Source organism: Ylistrum balloti, unplaced genomic scaffold (assembly GCF_031769215.1).
Source record: "Ylistrum balloti isolate Yb309-2 unplaced genomic scaffold, AGI_CSIRO_Ybal_v1 Utg369932, whole genome shotgun sequence".
Lineage (NCBI taxonomy): Eukaryota > Metazoa > Mollusca > Bivalvia > Pectinida > Pectinidae > Ylistrum > Ylistrum balloti.
Window position 1 is genome coordinate 237,321 of NW_026782044.1, and position 21,379 is coordinate 258,699.

At 37.0% G+C, this 21,379-nt stretch overlaps 2 protein-coding genes across 2 annotated transcripts; one reads left to right on the forward strand and one right to left on the reverse strand.

The window, feature by feature from the left end:
• Positions 1 to 282: 282 nt before the first annotated feature.
• On the reverse strand, positions 283 to 7,654 carry LOC132547052 (endoglucanase E-4-like). Its single transcript, XM_060210802.1, has 11 exons — positions 7,451 to 7,654; positions 6,457 to 6,673; positions 5,950 to 6,120; positions 5,007 to 5,191; positions 4,187 to 4,346; positions 3,865 to 3,979; positions 2,963 to 3,113; positions 2,331 to 2,475; positions 1,937 to 2,102; positions 1,174 to 1,364; positions 283 to 320 (listed from the first exon to the last, which is right to left on the reverse strand). Exons 1-11 carry the CDS (start codon positions 7,652 to 7,654, stop codon positions 283 to 285), a joined length of 1,743 nt encoding a protein of 580 aa, XP_060066785.1.
• Positions 7,655 to 11,682: 4,028 nt separating this feature from the next.
• Positions 11,683 to 20,831, forward strand: LOC132547068 (endoglucanase G-like). Its single transcript, XM_060210820.1, has 10 exons — positions 11,683 to 11,862; positions 14,473 to 14,686; positions 15,123 to 15,293; positions 15,532 to 15,876; positions 16,150 to 16,261; positions 17,099 to 17,249; positions 17,624 to 17,768; positions 18,854 to 19,019; positions 20,167 to 20,357; positions 20,759 to 20,831. The coding sequence occupies exons 1-10, from the start codon at positions 11,683 to 11,685 to the stop codon at positions 20,803 to 20,805; spliced, it is 1,722 nt and encodes a 573-aa protein (XP_060066803.1). The 3' UTR covers positions 20,806 to 20,831.
• The last annotated feature ends 548 nt before the right edge of the window (positions 20,832 to 21,379 follow it).

The following is a 21,379-nucleotide window of genomic DNA, read 5'->3' on the forward strand; positions in this document are numbered from 1 at the left end:
GCAACAAATAGTCTCACTCACCAAAACGCTTCATTACGTGTACAAACAACAAGAGTATGACTAAGCGAGACTATGAGATTAGTACCTTACTCGGTAAACACACAGAAATTGTCCGAAAGGATAAACTAGGGAAGATAAAACATTACGAACTAATGAATTAACGAAATATTAAGATTCTGAAATCCAAAATAAAACATCTTATTTAGACTGAACCAAAAATAACAACTCGAAAATGTAGGTGACAAACTGGTTTTATTATAAAAAGAAAATAGACCCAAGCAGTTAAGGCAGTTGACCGGTAATAGAGAGATGCTTTAGGCCTGCAAATAAAACAAAAAGAATAAATAAATTCAATGGTATAGCTAGTTTAGAATGATTGTGATGGACGTTTTTATTTATTGTTAATATCGACTACGTTTACAAAATAAATATCAAGTTACTCAAACACTCTGACTATGACGTCATAAAGGATTACACATTTACAAAATAATCCAACACTTTGACTATGACGTCATAAAGGATTACACATTTACAAAATAATCCAACACTTTGACTATGACGTCATAAAGGATTACACATTTACCAAATTATACAACACTCTGACTATGACGTGATAAAGGATTACACATTTACAACATAATCCAACACTTTGACTATGACGTCTCAAATGATTACACCTTTACACAATAATCCAACACTCTGACTATGACGTCATAAAGATTTTACACAATTATAATAATTTTAAAGAAAAATTTTAGAATTTTTTCCACGTTCCATTATCATAACTCTGAAATACCCGAGTTTATCGGTACTAAATAAAAGTTTGGCCTGCATTTCGCGACCACTCATTCAATTTCAAATCAAATTTCAAATAGATATATTGATCCATTACAGAGGATACGAGGAGAAACTAGTTGATGTCCGGGACAAAAACATGGTTTGTACTAAAACATCGAGGTGAAGAGTACCGTTCAATTGGACTTTAAGAATAGATAAGTTGGAAGCCTATGTTGAAAATTGAAACAGGAAACAGCTGTTAAGTCTCTCAAAGACTCGTTTTAGAGGGAAGTTAGTACATCAAAAATAGGTTTTGCAAAATGCTAAAATACAGTCCATAAAACGCAGCCCTGCCTGCTGTTAAACCAGTAGTTATCATTCATATTATCAACGGACCTGCAACGGCTGACTGGAAACCTGCGTTGTAATCACAGGCAACCTCGTTCTGGACATAATCTTGCCTGTCGTCTTTATAACCGCCCTCATGACTTGGTCCTCCCACCAGGCCACCGTATACAGTGTGTGGACTTGGTTCTGGCCTTGTCAACGCCTCCTGGGAACAAGGTGCTGGCATCATCGGGCAGGAACTGAATCAACAAGAAAGAATCTATTGACAGTTACCTACCGATGATCATGTGATTGATCTGTGTGAATATCAGCAGGTTCTAGCCGTGTATTTGGCCATCAATGATTGTTATACCCATCCGTATATAAAATTAATGTAAAGTGGGTTTTTTAATATTCAAGCTACGCTTTCCTGGATGACATTTTTAACTGACCCTGTATGGTCAGAAAAGCTGATCTGGACCTGAAAAGTATCAAAAGCTGGTTTAGTTGCTATGTATCCGAAAGTTGATATATCCTATAGTCACCTAGCGATTTATACGAACATCAACATAATCATGCTTTGCTTACAGTTAACATTCATAGGCACAAACGTTAATCCAACAAAGCACTGGCTGTCACCAACAGGCCCTTTAGACACTATTAGACAATACGTCCATGTAAGGTATTGGGCAGAAGAGCGCGAGGTTTGATTATATGTTGTTCCCTACTGCGTCATTTTTATTCTTGCAGTTTATTCAATCCTCTATCTCTGTAAAGATGACATGCTATTGACTACATGAACCATCTATTCAATTGCAGATTTCATACTGACCTTGACCGATGATGAGGATGACTGGGTGGATTTACTCCAAAGCCTACCACAAAACTTCTTCCGGTGTCACCAAGAGCGATATGGATCTGCGACTTTGCCCATGCGCGGTATTCGGTACTATGAAGTCCATGCTCAGCGGCTACTAAAGCCACAAACGCCATATTGGCTACAAAAATATATACCAAAGTAGTTTTATGATTTCAGCACCTTTTTCCTTTGTATAAGATCGTCAAACTTCGCGTATCCGCAATGTTTATATTCAGAAGGTAAAGAAATTCACGAACACTGCTGCAGGTAAGAGTCAACTTTGAAGTCTGTTTTATGAGGCTCAAAGTTTCGATAAAAAAATTATACGGATTGTTACAGTTAGGTCCTAAGATAAATGGCTACGTACCGGTATGTCTCAGAGATCCCCATTTGTCACGAAACGCTTGACCACTGCTGAAGTAGGGAACCGTGCCTCCTGGCATCCAATCCGCGAACGTGCCGATAATGTCGGCCGCATATTTATCATCACCAGTGACATTGTGGAGCAGCACCTGTAACAGTTGGAATAATACTTCATTGGAACATAATGCCTCCAATCTGTCATCATCTATCTAAGGTGAAAAGAAAAGAAGGAGCAGATGCATGATCTACATATATGCAAAGTATATAGCTCGTGTTATACACCTCCTCCTCCCCCTCCTTCTCCCCCCTCCCCCCACCCCCCCCTCTCTCTCCTCTCTCTCTCTCTCTCTCTCTCTCCTCTCTCTCTCTCTCTCTCTCTCTCTCTCTCTCTCTCTCTCTCTCTCTCTCTCTCACATTAAACTTGTTTATTATTGTTTCATTGCTATTATATCCTAATGCCACCTTGTAAATATAATGTGTGTGTATTAACATGTTTTCAAAGGGCTTAATATAAGTTGTAAAACTTGTGCTCAATCCTTTTGCTACTGATGTGCAATAATTTATGTTCAAATTAAAGAAGGTTTATTACTTGGTATATTTTAAGCTTTAAAGTCGTTATGTCTCAGTATAAATTACCTTACAACCTAACTCCTTGTTACCCCAAGACTGTCCCCAGCTCGTTCCTGGACGATGATATTTCCTGGAGTCATTAAGATACTTTTCTTCTCCTGTGGCTAAATAAAGCCATGCCCCTCCCCAACACAATTCATCATCGTAGTCCGAGGACCTGAAAAGTTAAGGACAAGTTGCTATCAGTATGCTTAAATTGAATCAATTAGTGTGTCATGGTAATGATCGTTCCGTTCAGGACAAATTTGTAACCTGGTAGACGGACGGGACAGAATATGTCAGCTGTCATTTTCATATTGTTTTCCCTACTATGCCTTTTGTTTAGGAGACACAGCAAAGCCTAACAATAATATCAGCTGTTTTCCGCTGCTGCTTCGTAAGAGGCGATTTAATGTGACAACCCCTCCCCCCGCAGATTCCAGGATTGTCTTCCGTGTTTTCTTCCCATGGGACATTGAGGAGATCTGCAGCATCTATTGCAATGCTTATAATCTTGACATTTTTATTTTTCAAATCTTGTTCTCATTCTGTACTTTATTTTCCACACTTCGTATATCTTTTGACATCCACCCTAATTGGACCCTTTGGATCCGGACATTGTAAAGGACGCTAAACCCCATATAAACTGTATCCTGGTTACTTCCAATGTTCTCAATTGTTAGCTTTCGTCTTTCTATAATTTTATATTATAAACTGTATCCTGGTTACTTCCAATGTTCTCAATTGTTAGCTTTCGTCTTTCTATAATTATATTTGGCCCACATCGCAGAGTATGAACACATACATAAGAGAAGTAACGAAAGGAGGAACTGTGAGATATTTCCGAATGAGCGGTACTCAAGAGTTGAAAAATAGGTGCATGAATCAATACGTGCTTGCTTTCACGCATGCGCGATCGTAAAACTTACCCATAGAACTGGGCTGCTGATTGAGGAAGACTTTTAGTGTACGTACTGTTGTATTCCAGACCGAAGGTATAGATTTCCTTGGCATGTCTCAGGAGGTCAGCAGCGAAATTGGGATCTAAAAACGATCTAGGTTATCAGTTATCTGTAACAGTTAATGGTAATAAAAACCACTCCCACCGACCAATCATCATTTTCATTGATGGGAAATTATGTCATTTAAGGAAACATTAGTAACTGAACAGCTATAGTACCTTACAGAATCAGCTTTTTTGCTTAAGTGTTTTTTCTATTTTAACAAATACCTTTCTCTTTCAATTCTCACCTTTGTCCTTAAATGCAATATAACCTGCCGCCATGGCTGCCGCGTACTCGCCAGCTACGTCACTTCCGGGTCTTTGTGCAGTAATTTTATAGGGTGGTCGTGCCATTGCCATGTCTTCTGGTCTTCCCCAGAAACGGTGGTCAAGGTTACCCTGCCCGACCTACGGGAATGTGTTCATTAGCAAGTAGAAAAACGGATAAACAGTTGGACGAGATGATTGTAAAGTACACGTCTTGGTGATGATAAAGGGGATATAACAGTGTTGTAGATCGGTATTCAATGTGAGTTTAGAAAGTTGATGATAACGGTAAACGTAAGTTTCTCCGTTTATTATCACCATATTTACACACTGGTTACTGTACTTTAGAAAGTATTTAATTTCCTTTGTCTGATGTCAGTCAATAAAGTATTTTATAAAATCTTGTCTGAACTTAGAGATTTCAGTCCAATACAAAACAATTTATACAGGTAAATATGCCAAATGTATTGGCATCCATTGGTATATCTTATCACACGTTTTTTCTTTATCACTGTGATTAGAGACATTCCGTGATTTTTGTTTTAATTTATGTTTCATCACACCAAATGCAGCTGGTTTTTTCTTGTTTGAATTATAGCAATGTCATGACGTCACCTATCATCAATTCAGCGTGATGCCAGAAACTTGTCATAAAATTGTCGATATTCAAAATGCAGATTTTTTTTACGCATATCATCAAAAGAATCTCTGTAATGACATCAACAATCTAACTATGTAATTTAATGATAGGACATCATCTTACAAACATTTCACAGCTATGGACATGAAATCTGGCCTGACCTGAACATAAAGCTCGTTACGACTAGTATGGGCTTTCATCAACCACTCGAGAGGCCAGCGGATACAATCATACATATAGTCCAATTGTCCAGCGGCAGCATAAGCGTCCTTAAACTCAATAAGACCCCAGGCCAGCATTGATACACTTCCAGCCATAGGAAAGCCGAACTTGATGTGATCACCAGCTGACATATAATCAAATAAATAGCATTCATCTACAGCATAAGTACATGTAAGTGTTAGGAACTAACAAGGTTATATGTCACCAGGAAACATAGTGATGACAAACACCAAGGATATTTCCTACTTTAGTTTTTCTTGTAAAAGATAAATCTATAAAATATATGATAATAATCTTCGTGTTTTCGATACATGAATCTTTATAAACCAGATATTTTACTTTTTTAGTACCGTGTAAATTTCCATAACATCGTAATGCCCACTTAGGAATCCATTGATGTCCTTCTCAAATTAGATGTCGTCAACTAGTAAGCATAGTTGAGACAACCACCAGATATTATCCATAAACAGCCAAATCATTAACTATTAATTAACTAAGTAAGTAACTAATAAGCTTACAATTACTTAACTCACTAACTATCAATTAACGACGTAACTAGCAAACTAACCATTCATTAACTTACTAACCATCAACTAACTATCAATTAACTCATTATGTAACTAACAAAATAACTTTTGACCAACTAACTAAATTAACGAATAAAAAGCCTTGTTGCTGCAAGATTTCAATTGCGATTGTTTTAAACGTTCAAATATATATATATAAGAACTGAAAACGCGTATTTATGGTATATTTATACTATTTTCACGGAACTGATACAATTATCACTGATGTAAAGTTGATATATATAAATCGTCATCTATTTTTTAATTCATTGAGGATTTCCTAATGCTCTCGTTTATAACAATACAGCATACATACCGTCATACCACCCCCCAGTGAGATCCTCGAAATGTTCGCCGAGATCGAGCAGTGCTGAATCTCCTCTCCACGGTATCCTGTTAGTAGGAGGTAGTTTACCTGACCGCTGAGCTTCATAGAAAAGAATCGACTTCTCCAGAACCTCAGCATAGTTGTACTTCTCGGACGGGACTTAAAAGGTAGGATCAAATATATAACTTTATACAATAGGTGCATTTATACATACAACGCCAGTGTATGTGTAACGAAGAGAAAGGCATCACTTGCGAATGATCGCGCAGTAGTCAGAGCTCCAAACTGTTCTCGTTTTAAGTCGTTTTGGAGCTAGTTCAATTAAATCTGCCTGAAATGCATTATCATTCCACAATTATTACTCTCCAAAATCACTTTAAAAAAATTAAATTAACCTCAACATGTCATTTTCTATTTATAATAAAAATGTTGATTTCGAAACATACCAGATATTTTTTAAACGGTATAATGAATATTTGATATTTGTCATCCTACCTGCTGGTGATGCTGAAATCACGACTTGGCCGTCATGTATAAGGTTCACGAATGTTGCGGTGGCTGTTATTGGAGGGTCAGAGGTCGAACGGTTGTACTGGCCGCCGATAGTCATTGCCAACGTGGAATTGTCATGCATAATTCCGTGACTGAGGTTGTTGACCAACACAAACCTTTTTTTGTCAAATGAAGAACTGTGAATGGTTGTCTTCTCGTGCTGTTCAGTAAACCAGAGTGAAGGTTAAATTCCTTCTCCATACAAAAATTTCAGAAACGGTAAAAATTAAACAAGACAAAATTCGATTTTTTTCAAAATATGGCTCAGTGGTAGTTAACCGCAAAAATCAGATTTCATATCTTCTAAAATAAAGAATGGGTCTTTCTAAAGAAAATAGTGTTAATATTGTTAAAAGCATGCCTGTATGTTTTACATGGTGATAATCGTTACTAGTAAGAGTGACTGTCAACAGACAGCTCTTGTATAGAGTGTTTCAATAAACGTGACTTCTTATTTTAAATCAAATATTGATCAAACGAAAAACACAAGATTTTTCACTAGAAAATCTGATAATTAAAAATCACCAACAAAATCACTTTCTTCATTAGCCCTCTTCGTTCTAAATAAATAAACGGATATTGTCCGTGCAGCTGACACCTGGGCCCGTATTCATGAAACCGTTCTCATGCTCAAGCATGGATTTTGTGCTCAAGTCTTATGTCTTGTTTAAGTTAAAAATTAATAAATAAGGCTGATTTTGCCAAAGACTTAAAATCAATTTTGAAAAGACTTCAAGTCAAAGCTATATTCAAGGTTTAAATTTGACATTTGTATTATTTTATATGATTTAGGTGAATTATAAAACAGTTTGCTTGAACACAAAACCTATGCTTGAGCATGAGAATGGTTTCATGAATACGAGCCCTGATATTTTTCTCTTGGCTCATGCAGGATACCCTATAGTACCTAAGATGAGGGATACAGTGACCTACTTACGCTGAGCTGTAGGATGACGGGATAGTTAAAATCTATCGTAACCTTCCAACCATACACCTCCTCTTCTACCGGAAACACAAGCGTGCCCTCGAATCTGTTTCCCCAGTCGTGCATCCCGGTAAAACTGACACTAGCCATAACAGGCAACGAGGCGTGTAGACAGGGCAACAAGGATGTCAGAATAACAACAAGGCCGACAGCCATTTTCCTACAAAAATATGTTGAAGGACTGTTTTCTGTATATTTCTCACGACGTTGATTTGAATTAAACAACAGACTTTCCTCTTCCAATCATTCGTTTCGACAAGGCGACGATGTCATATCACAACAACAACTCGTTTTTTTAACATCTTATCAGTTGCACATTTAAAACACGTATTGCCTATCATGAGAGTGAACCCTTAAAATGGATATATAAGGTAATTCAGGAATGGGTTAAGTCCCCTGTCTACAGCTGAAATATACAAAAGTCGTATTTTGTGACGATTTGATCCCGACTGCTAAAAGTTTATAAAATCTTCCATATTTAATAACTATTGACAAATGCAGTAAATTTAACCTTTAATTATGTTGTCGATGTTTTCAAAATATATTACTGACTTGTGGACATGACTTATCAGGTGATTATGCGCGATCAGAGGTGTTATGGGTCGAGGTCAGCAATACACCGACAATCAACAGAAATGTACTGGATTTATCAATTAAACGACAAGAAATGCAGTTTTTTAGTTCACGAAACGTACACAAAATATCGCCGCTCGGTATCATTAACGATACATCATGTATCATCAACAATTTAAACCAAAGTTTTTTCAAACGAGTACCGGTTTTTCCTTGACCAAAACTGTGAAGGATATTACACTAAACACAGATATACACACTTGATGAAAAGACAAAAATAAACAGATTACTAGCAGATACTAGAGAACCTATTGACGGATACATCACGAACAAATTATTTTACGAGATAAAAATGATAGAATTAAGAAGAATGATGTGTAAATGCTACTTGAAATAACACAAGTTTGGTAGCCATTGTGTGTACCTGTAGATTGGTAACGATGTCATCGAGAAGAGGTAGACCTTGGTGTTGGTGTTATCTCCTCTACTAAACCTGTAAGCCTTATCAGTAAGGCAATGTGTCACTTCATACAGTTCACAACCGCGGTTCGTCCGAAATATTACAATAAAATCAAAGTGTTCAATGTTGTCAGATAGGAAAACCAGTAGAAAAGCTTCTTGTTTTTAGTGTATGTTTTTTTCTGTAAATTCTTCATGACACAATAGACCGAGAAGGAAGTACCGACACTTTTATCACATAAAATTCCATAACTTGTTTTCTTCTACAAATTATTCTATAGATAAACAGAAATGATATTCATTACCATGGTATAAACCAGGAACATCGATATCTTACAAAAGATTGCAAGTTTAATCGAGAATTACAAATTCACTCTGTACCATACTCATTAGCGATCGTTTCCCGGTCAGATCACCAGTACAAACGTGCTTTGAAAACAGCTAATACATGGATCTCCTTGGTTAAGCTCTGAAGAGAAAGCATATCCTATCGTGATATTGACGGATGTTTTTGAAGAAACATAATTCAGGAGACGAACTTCTGGCTCGGCAAGCTTCATAATTACAATCATTGAACCTGTTTGATATAGTAAGATTGATTGACATGTTTATAGTAAATACCATTCAGAGTTAGAAAAACTCCTGTTAGTCAACTTAATCATTTTGCCTTTGGGTTGGAATCCCCTTATCGTACCTCCAAGGGCATGAAAGCAGCTTTTATTCGAAATTTGCCGTTTTCCACAGAATTTCTAACGACGAAACCAAAAGTATACCTTTCCACCAAGCGCCGTTATCTAACATCGCTAGATGGTAAGGAGTCTGCTTTCTAACCTACGATGTTCACGCGACGCAGTTGATGAGTATTTAATGGTTTGTCAGTTCCCAGCATCACGATTTCCGTAAAAGATGCAAGTTAAGGATGTTTTATGATCGTCATCATGATCTCGTGAGAAAATACGTTATTTCCTTGTGCGATATAAAATCACGTGTTTCAAACTCGTTAGCAATTGTGTATGTCTGGTGGTTCCGTTGTCGTCAACTTTGTTCTCATTTAAGAACGCGACAAAAAATAACAAAAACGCTTGCCATTCCGTTAACTTTCAGGGGTCTCCGCAAAAATTTGTACTTCGTTCATATCGCATATCCCGAGTCATCGAATTTAAGTTTGTTCATTTTTTGTTTTTATATCGGTGTATTCTCGTCGGTTTGGGGTGCTGATCTCAAAAAGTTGTTATAATTCTGACTTTGACCCTCTTAGCTATAAGTTCACCTGTTCTTAATGCACCAAGCACTCGTATGTGCGCAGCCTCTCGTCACCTCTATTTCGTCAAAGTACTATACATAAGAGTTTGAAAGTTTTGAATTACACAATATTGAAATACACTTCGGATTCGAGAATGTGTATTTTTTATAATGGTAAATCAGATTATGTAACTCTATATAAGTCTATATTCATCTTTCTGAATAACTCGCAACAGAGGTATTCCTTAGATAAGTATATCTTGGTCATCTGATGCGACAGCACCGCCCTTGTGTACCGTCGACAAATGTAAACATTTCAATTTGGAACGATGACCAATTGAACTTTCATAATCGAAATCACGTGGTAACGCAGTGGCTTCTTAACGTAAGAACTGACACAATACTGGTGCTCGCTGACGGAGACGCACAGGTAAGGAAAGGCGTCATATGGTTCCGTTCCGTGAAAATCGTAATCATCCACATCTCTGTTCTCTACATAGACTTACACTAACAGTGTTAGGATTTTGACAGCTGTCAATTTCCAACTGTGTATATTTAATTAATAAATTAGAATACATGTGTAATATAATTATTTTATTTGCATACATTTCAAAGTAGTAACTGGTAAGGTAATTTTAACATCGGCGTAAATTTTATGTTTGTGATATTTAATCACCTGTCTGCAATGGTAAAAAAATCAATTGTCTTTGTTTCACGATTCTACATAAACCTGTTTTGCATATAAATGACAGAAACTTTACTCACTACATGCAAGAGGCATCGCCCTTCGCCTTTGCTTTGAATCGTCCACGGCCGATGGGTCCAGACAAAATTAACTGTCCCTGTGATATATCGGTAAGGGATCCCATTCAGTCATAATACTGACCACAACATGACCCAGTAAACAGCGAGAAAGTTGCGTTTCTTTCAGTTACAGGCCATCTACATCGTGATACCTGCCTCAAATAAAAGCGCTCTGAAATTATTAATCTCTCAGCATAAAACAGAGAATAAATATTACATGTATGATATATGTACACAATATCCATCAAAATAAACATTTTAAATATAAGATATAGGTTGTTTTTATAACCTTATATATTTTTCTTGTAATGCTACATGGTGATATTTTCTACAGTCCAGTTATTTTGGTTCCTATTACCATGACAACGGTTAAATCAGTTAGATAATTTAGTCAAAACTGGTTATAATATAACTTGATATTATCTAAAGTTGGTTCAATGTTTCTCTAGTTTTGTGAAATAACATTGCAATTATTATTTCAAAGTCGTTTTAAGGAATGAATATAGTTTCGGTAATATATTCACACGAAGTTAACTTCTCTCTTGATAAAGAAAAAGAGTGAATTTTGTATATCAATGTTCTACATCAAGGATACCAGTACATTCATCAGGGGGATAATTATCAACCTTTAGTCTAACAGAAACTAGTAGTATTAATAGCTATATCAGAGACGTCCCCCTTTAACATGTAGGCCTGTGGCTAGTCACATCACTTTTGCTAACCCGTATATAGATCATCGCGAAAACCTACCGTTACTAATTTTGGTCCAGTATTCAGTGCTAGACACAAATAACCGATAAATCGAAATAAATGGTCTTGTTTAAATATAGATACTATATTTTGTAATGTCCGCATCATTAATTTTAGCACAGGAATTCGACCCAGCACGCTACAGAAGCTAACCTGAAATCTGTCAGTCTAATAAGACACTTTGATAGTTGTCGAAAATAAATGTTATGACGTCAACATCGACGATCAATCCACGTAGTTTGTTATCCATTCTGACAAAAAATATAAAATTCCTCTACCAAGGGAAGCAACTCTTGTAAACACTGAGTATTGATAACTTTACGGGGTTTTTTTTTTTTAATTTTTTCCCAAGAAAGATGCTGTATTTCTTCATATTGGCGGCCGTACTGGCCTGTGGTCACACTGTCCATGTGCCGATGACCAGCGGTCACGACTGGGGAAACAACATTAAAGGTCACTTCGTCTTCCATGCTGATGAGCTGATTGATGGTTGGGAACTTATCATCAAGTTCTCCTCGCCTATGGTCAGAATCCAGGTAAGAATTCGGCTTATAATGACGTATTCAATAGAGTGACGTCATCATTTCGAGTGGTATGTTCAGAAGTTCAGAAGTGCACAACTCTATAAGTAATGTTTATTCGCCTACTTACCTTCGGTTTTTTTTTTCCCTTTCTTTTTTCGTGTTTTGGTCCTTCTATCCCGTTTCCGTTACTGTTCAGTTTTATAATATTTAAGACATCGAACTTGTGTTTTATTAATTCTGTAATATATATCAGCCATTCACACTAATATTTTGTGTGTCAAATGTGTGAGATGCATTGCATGTTTGAAAAAAAAATAGATAGTAGCATGAATAATTCATAACAATACTGACAATAATCTCTCCGAGTCTTCATCAGGTATTGGAAGACAGAGAATACTAATGAAACAAACGGAAACAGTCCGCTTTACTTAAAAAGTAGTTCAGAGTAGTAGAGAGTCGAGTCTATCAGGACTGGATACCTTAAACACTTTCATGTGTTCATTTGAAAGAAAGGGTTAGTCGTATTTACATCCTCACAAACAACTAAGGACATTTGAAGGCGATGAAAACGGAATTTGGGTCACTGGTACACACTGTCGTAGGGTATACGAATTCCATCTACAATTGTATCTAAACAGATATACAGGGCGTCTCCGATAACATGGTAATAACTTTTTCCCGGTGTATGTGGAATATCATTAGTGTTGATTTGGGAGCATTAAGATGATAAACACACAGAAATTAATAACTATAAAAATTAACTTTATTTATTTTAAATTGGAAAAAAAGACAACTCATCTTGATCTGAATAATAGCGCGCGAAGGGTCTTAATGCGAGAGGAAACCGGAGTGCCCACGTGGTCGAGCCTTTCCAGGAATCGAACCCGGACGAATAGGTGAAAGGCGAGTGCGTTAGTATGAAGGAATTTGATACAACGCATGACTGCGATGCATGACGCTTTAAACTTTGGGAATTTTTTTAATCATCAGAAAACATTTACAACGCAAATCACAATGTTGTTGGCCTAGTACAACGATTCATTTGGTGTCCAGTAATTATTCGATTGCGTGTGTTCTCGTTTACACTCTTACGTGATCCACAACACTAGAGGTCAACATTCTCACGAGACAAGCAGCACTCAAGGTCAATTTCATCATGTGATAATCTGTTCTATGTCGGCTATAGAACTCTCAGAATCCTTAATGAACCGATACAGTATCAGGTACTATTGTACCTTATATACAGGTCCCGAGGGACGTACCAACACACCAACTCATTAACATATACGTAGATATCTTAATGTGACTATTTCGCAAGTTCCAAAACGGGCATTTTCTGAAATAATTATTTCAATGTAGACATTTTCGAAAATAACATTTGTGCTACAAATGAATAGTAAGCGGAAGTCGGAAGGGAATTGTAAACACTTGTCGTATCTTTCCTCAAGTCGAGATTTTCCTCAGCTAATATCTCCTCTAAAACGGCTTGTATAAAATTTTCTCAAGGAACAGGAGGAAGTCATCGGCTAGGATGTCCTGAAATTCCTTGAGGAATTTTCATACAAGATATTTTCAAGGAGATATTAGCTGAGGAAAATCTGGGCTTGAGTTATTTTATACAAGTGGGGCCAGGTCTCTGGCGATTCTAAGTTGTGATAACCTGTATATTTTCACTTCTCTGGTATTTAAATTTGTATGAAAACCTTTCGAACCACGAGTTATACCAATATCATTAGAATTGGATGATGTTCCCGAGAAATCAATTTTTTGTCCATAGGATCCTAACTAGATTTCCACCCCTAAGCTCTTTATTACTTTATAATACATCTTTCAAGAAAACGGGTACGGTCAGGTAATTTGGATGGCATCAAAAAGTCCAATATTTGTCTTTGTTTTGTTCTGCATTTCATATAAACTCTGTGTTTCTGGATGTTTTGATAACTATTTTTTAATCATTATTCTTCCCTCTACAGCTCAGCACTTTGGTTTGGTTTTCTTTTCTCTATTTCATTAATTTTATTATAATATTTTATTTGTTACTCTATAACCACCATACACCTTTACCTCACGAAATGTAAACCTTGGAAACTGAAGAACAAACAACACAGACTTTAATGGGCTGATATATATATATATAAAGAAAATTGTTAAAAAAAACACACACACAAGAAAATGTTAAGTCAGCATTTCGCATAACGTTTTCACAGCTTAGCTAACTTAACTTTTTCTTGTGTGTTTTTGAAAACAATTTGCTTTACATAATCACTTGCGTATCGTCATATATATATATATATATATATATAAACATAAAAGGCCAACAAGGCAAATAAACTTATTATTATCACTAACGTTTTCAAGCCGTGTCTCGGCAATCTTCAGGCGATTGTACCATTGTACATTTGTACCATTGCTGAAGGTATTAAATTTACATGTAGTTCGATAACACATAATTCATGCATCTTTAATTGATTTTTTTCAGTCATAAAGTTTACTTGGACATTTCGTACGATATCAGCACGTGAGGTGTTTGAATGGTATTGGTAATAACAGGGTTAGACTTGTTCTGATATTATTTAGTAGATCATGACGTCACGTCGACCTGTTTTATCGTTGTATTGATAGGAGATGGATGACAAGATTGGAAAAGTCGTGAAAAAATCTGATGATGGGTTGTTGTGGATTATAAACAACAGACCAGAGTATGGCATTGCACTTCCGGGATCGACGCTCGACATTGTCTTTCAGGGACAATTTGCAGGCGATACAGCGCCTACAGCTGTGGCCGAGCTAATTAACTTCGCGAAAGACGGACAAACAGTTCCGACAGTTGTTCCGTGTAGGTACAGTATTAGACATTAGATGTAGTAGCCAAAAATAGCTTTGTTCACACCCACAATATTTCTACTTTATACGAAATCAAAGGTATTAATTTATGTTTTAACAGCAAGGAAGAATGATTCCCCGATTCCCCTGTTATAAAAACCATTTCAAACGAAAATGAGAGTATCTCCATCACAAAGCCCAACATTTTTATGGTTAAACATTATCGTTTCTGTCTTAATAGCAGCAATATATATAGTTACAACAGTATGATATCTTTTATACATCTTTAGCATTAAATATAATTTGTCGGGAACTACATACTCAGTTTACCAACTACCATATTATTGTAGGGAACCCTTTGGTTGCACTGATTTAATTAGCTGGCCGAACAAAAACACGCACCGCGTACACACCCAGTATAAAAGGGAAGCTCTATTCTTTATTTTCAGCTACGGATACGAAGTACGATTATGATGAGATATTAGAGAAGTCGATTCTATTCTATGAGGCCCAGCGGTCAGGGAAACTACCTCCAACCAATCGGATACCATGGAGAGGGGATTCGGCCTTGACCGACCGAGGACTAAACGGGGAAGATCTCACTGGGGGCTGGTATGACGGTACGGCAAGCTTGCTCTGACGTCACGTCCGCAAGCGTAAACATGTAGAGTTAAAAGGAAAGCTTAGCTCACATTCCAAATCAATTAAAACCTCAATAATTTTACGTAATATTGTAATAATTTAATAAGATAACATCCTACTAGAAGCATTATAACTAGAGAATATTAAATGTTGTTATTTTTGTTTATGATTTATATAACTTCCTGTTATCAATTGCTTTATTTCTATCAATTCTAGCAGGTGACCATGTAAAATTCGGTCTACCTATGTCTTCCACCGTTACCTTGCTCGCGTGGAGTATGTTGAGATTTAGAGACGCTTACGAGCACGCAGGGCAGATGGAGTATGCATACGATTGCATAAGATGGCCTCTTGAATGGATGCTGAAATGTCACACAGCACCTGAAGAACTATATGTCCAAGTTGGAGATGGCGGTCCCGATCACGCGTATTGGGGAAGACCGGAAGAGATGACCATGAGAAGACCTGCATATAAAGTCGACGCAACGAAACCAGGAAGTGACGTTGCTGCAGAATATGCTGCCGCAATGGCTGCTAGTTATCTGGTTTTCAAGGACAAAGGTTATTGCGTGCACTTTTAACAGTCTTTCAATGTTATTTTTTCTGGTGTTTGGTCGAAATCGGAAGAATATGACGATACATACAAAGAATACCGCCAATTCATTTATTGCGCACTATGGATAAGAATGTTTTATTCATTAATTTTTTTATGATTTTGAGGTGTCCATTGAAGAGAAGAATAAGATTACTCTCCTTCAAGGTGTTTCTTCAAGAGTCCAGGAAACGTTATTTGATATTTTGTACAAAAATCCAAAACATTTGTTTGTTTGATAGACCCAGAATTCGCTACGAAGCTCCTTACCCATGCCAAGCAGCTGAACGACTTTGCGACCAAATACCATGGACGTTACAGCGACAGTGTGACCGCGGCCGCAGGTTACTACAGGTAACTAGCTCTTAACCGTCAAATTGTGATGTTATAATCTTAGGATGTGTATTAGCCTACAGTGACCTCAGCAACATCACATTCAAAACAACAAAAGTCAATTTAGTCGTCATACCATCTGTTTTGTAATGTGAAAAAATCTTTTATCTCATCATTTTTATCATTACTCTCAATGTAACCTTTCGAATATGCTGGAGTATTAATTCGAAGTCTAAATGGTATTTATCACTTACGTGTATTTATATTTGTAGGATATCGCTAATGATAGTAAACAGGAATGTACACATTGTAAATATATTGTAGATCAATAATGATAATCTATATTGCATGATTTATTGTTCTTAATATCTAAAATTTGTATGTAAAATATATTGCTCTGTTTATGAATTCTTCAATCTGGAGATGATGAAAAGAAATAAGAAGGTAATAATAACGGTAATAAAGGTATGCAACAAACAAGACTGAGAATAAAACACGGAGAAAAAGTTCAATAACTCTGAAATCAAAATACCATTTAGTAAAACAACGGAATACCATGCTGGCACCGTATGAGTTGAAAACTGAGTGGAATCTCGAGACAGAATTGCGGCGGACGAACAGCGTTATACCATAAAATGTTCTGAAATTGTATGCAGACGAGTTTCTGCCATACCGTACCGTCCGCAATGTGTTTCTCTTTTCGTCCTCTAACTTTTCCGGTTTCGAACGGGTATCCATTTTTGAATTTTCACAATCGACAGAGTGAAGAACCATTAAGAACAGCAACTTTATATATGTAAGGTTCCCTCGATGAAATTTATGCACGAACCCCACGAGAGATGTCTTTTTTATCTCCAGGTCTGACGCTTATGAGGACGAGTTGTCTTGGGCGGGGGCGTGGTTATACAAAGTCACCAACGAAACGGATTACCTCACGCAAGCAGAACACTGGTACGTCAGCGGCGGCGCTTGGGGCCAATCGTGGGACGAAAAAATTGCCAGCTCTTCGGTAATTAATGGTCACGAGTTTTAAAGGTGGGGAAAAAGTTGGGCAGGATTGACAAAACTTACAGGTAATCAAAAAACTAACCACTTGAAATTACAAATCACAGTTCGATTTCCCAAAACGTCTAATGTATGTCAACACTCCTGCCTTCTGAATGTTCCTAATGATATATTCTTTAAATACTTCTCTCTCTTTCTTGATATAGTTACTGAAACATTTCTCAAGTGAAAAATATCCATACTTGAAGTGACAGCTGATGTGCTCTCAGTCCACTCGCCAGCTTCTTCTATCTGTCAAACTATCTCGTATACTCCATGTCAGGGACTCTCTTGTTGGGATAAAATAAATCAAATACACATGATTTTGTTGATCTGCAGATTCTTCTGTACGAACTGACAGGAAAAGACGCTTACCTGCAAGACATCGAGACGACATTCACCGACTGGATGCCAGGAGGAAGCGTGCCGTATACTCCAAAGGGGCTAGCGTTTAGACTTCAGTGGGGAGCTCTCAGATACTCATGTGGGTGATTTACAGCCGGGAAAAATAAGATTTAACACCATAAAAATATCATGACTAGAAGTGGCATTCAGCATGTATTCAACGAAGCATAAACAAATTGTGATGCGAATGTCAAACATCATTGATCCGTAACTTCTACTTCAGAACTTCAATAAGAAATATGGACAAATACATGTATTCATATTTTATCGATTGAAGCATATTAACATTCTTATCTAAGGAGGTCTTTGTGGCATACTTTATGCCTGTCCGGTACTGAAGTATCAGTTAATAAAAAAAACCTTCGGTTACGAAACATGCATTACCTGTAAGATCTCATATTACCTACTTGGTTGAAGCTATGCCTTGTATTATCAAACTATTTGGCGGGCAGGATACAGTTACCAATGTAAAGACCGAAAAAAAACGACGAAAACAAACGAAAACCCCTTTAATTACATTTCGAAAATTGTCACAAAGTCTTAACCATCCACAATCGTTTCTTGAAGGTACACAGACCCTCTGGACATAACGAGTTTACCATTTCACATACCGGGATCCAAAACGAAAATTAAAACATGTAAAGCTAAGTTTGTAACGTTGCCTTAGTACTGCATTACTCTGACCCGGTCGTACTGTCTGTCATTATGTGTGATTTAAGTTGATTTTTTATTGGTATATTTATGGCTTTTAGTTGAGTTAGCTTTGAATAAGAATTCTGAGTGTTTTCGGGAGCAGCATTGAAGTCAGCACACCATTCATGACATCACACGTGTTTACAAATACCAATGACAATGTGATATTGTCAGTGTAAAGAACGTTCATATATTTCCGTTGTGTCTGTAAACCTTCCAAAAACGATTGTCAATGTTTGGACTCATGCCAGATTAAAATTAAAGGGATTCTTTTACCTCATGTTTACGTCGTAATTTCTTCTCGCCGATTCTTTGGTAACTACATCCGGTTCATCGTACAGTGCGAACCTTATACAGAAAAGGAACTTTTTTTTTTTTTTAGAAATATCTCAAACTGATTGTTATACAGGTGCTTTTGACCATTTCTCGTTTTTGCACACAGCCCTTTTAGAATATCTCAATATTTCTCAGCAAACATGGCGTTTATGGCGCTGATAGCTGCCGAGGATGGTATACACAGCGATGCTTACCGCGCATGGGCGATGTCTCAGATACACTACGCCCTCGGAGATACCGGAAGGAGTTTTGTTGTTGGTTATGGAGTCAACCCACCCACTCACCCTCACCACAGAGCTGCGTAAGTACTACAGTGTAAAACGCACATCCGGGTACTAACCTGGGGATCAGACGACCCGAGAATGATGTAGTTTTACAGGTGTTTAACCAACGAATATTAACAGTCGGAGCTAGGAGTTGGTAGTACATAGTTGATTACAAAAATTAAACCGAAATCGCCAACGCTTTAAATAACATCATATATATATATATTTATCACATAACCGACCCGTTTTCTCTATCGCCTATCGGCTCGTGGCATATCAAATTATTGAACTCGTTTAATAAATTCCATAATACATTGACACTCATGTGAGATCCTCTCTCTCTATGTATATATATATATTTTTTAGTTTTTATTTTGTATTTTATTTTTTTTACGTTAGTCCTCGCGAGATGACGCGGCAGTGTGTGGCAAACCTTCTAGGATTTAAAGGCGTCAGTTTGTAAAGTATCTGTACAAACCTGATCAATAATGTATTTTCCAATAAGTCAGACCTCAGATTTATTTACCTGGCTCATATCCCATGGGAGAGTATTGCTGATCAAAAGGAAAATCTTATTTAGAATTGCGGATCGTTAAAAGTTACGTCATATACGAAACATTTTAACACCACATTGCCAACGAGGGTAAATAACCTAAACATACTTCTTCACTTTGATGTACTGTACAGTGAGTTTTACTCGCTGGTTTATTGTACAAAACTTATCTGGTTTGTTGTGTATCGTTGATCTACCCACAAAACTTGTATTAACCGATATTTACGTTTGTGCAGATTAATTAATTACATGCACGTGTATGTTGTTGACGTAGTTACTGACCTTCAATGACCACTCCCCTGTTCCCAATAAAGAGTGTTTTGTACGTAGTTTCCGTCTGTAATGCTATCTTTCTAATCAAGATTTCTTGTCCCGATTCTCGCTTAATGAATTTTGTTTTCCCAGAGAAGTTTCCAACCTTTATCTTCCGATCTCTGTCCAAGAAGATCCGTGTATCAAATTGATTTGTATGTTGTTCTTGTCCTTCTATGCCCGCTACCTGTGCCGGACATATCCTGGAAAATCCGTCATCGCTTTATGAATCATATCTTTCTTCTCTCATCAACTCATGTTCTGGGTATGTTTCGGACAATCTGCTCCGTTTCATTTATTGTGTTATATGTACATAGGTCCTGTCCCTCAATGCCCGCCCCTTGTTCTCACGCGGACCTGAAGAATGCAGGACCCAGTCCTCACACCCTGTATGGCGCTCTCGTTGGAGGTCCTGGTCAGTCTGACGACTACAAGGACAACCGTGAGAACTATGTCAACAACGAGGTGGCATGCGACTACAACTCCGGCTTCCAGGGCGCTATCTCAGGTTAGAGGTCATAGGTCGAGAGAGCGAAATGTTCTTTAGAGTTATGAGTCATGTCCGCGATTTATTTTATTCTGGATATTTTGGGAAATGCTGTGGCGTCATTAATTTTTAGATAAGAAGATGTTGTAGTTCTATTAATATTCAATTAGTCATATGACTTAAACGAGAAAGTGTTTTCTTATTGGTCACGTGGCGTAACTCAGACTCCAATGGATCGTAGGCCGGTATGGTATGTGTTCCGAGTAATGAGTTCATATTGGATTAAATGGCGTATCAAACATTACAGGGGTTATGTGGAATATGGTTACATGAGATGATATAGTCATACGATTTACCAGGGGTATAATATATAAAAGAACGGTACACCAGAAATTTATATTCAACATTCTTGTTCATTTCAGCATTGGAATCATTAAGCCTGAGAGGACTGCTTCCGACAACGTCATAAAAACAGCTGCCATTTCTCCTCTGTACAGATTGTTATTATTTATTATTTCTAATCAATAAATTGGGAAAATTTGACATCCGGTTTATTTGGATCCTTACACTGTTATATTTTTATATTTTATAAAACAGTTATTTGAAATTAGAAAGCAAGTAGGACCATTGTTTTAAAATGTCGATATATCGACAATGGATTCACAATGTGAAACAATGCCTCCGACTTTAGAACTGGTCGATACGGGACTAAGATGTTTACTGGCATGAAATGTGCGTCACAAATTTACGGTTAAACTGAATGCGCATTAAAAAAAGTCCCTCCGCTAAATAAATAATAAATTAGTATTTCTGAGTAACTGGTCACATAGCCTTCATACAGCAACAGTAAAATCGATCAGCTGATTGGCAGATATAGTGGCTGATAGTTCATACCATTAATCTTATTGTGATTGTTCATCGATTTTTCATCTATTGATTTATCTAAAGGTCTTGTCAAATTGATTATCGGAAGAAATGTTAAAACTCTTTTACAGGAAATAGATATGAAACCGCTAACATTGTAGGAACATGTTTTCAATCAT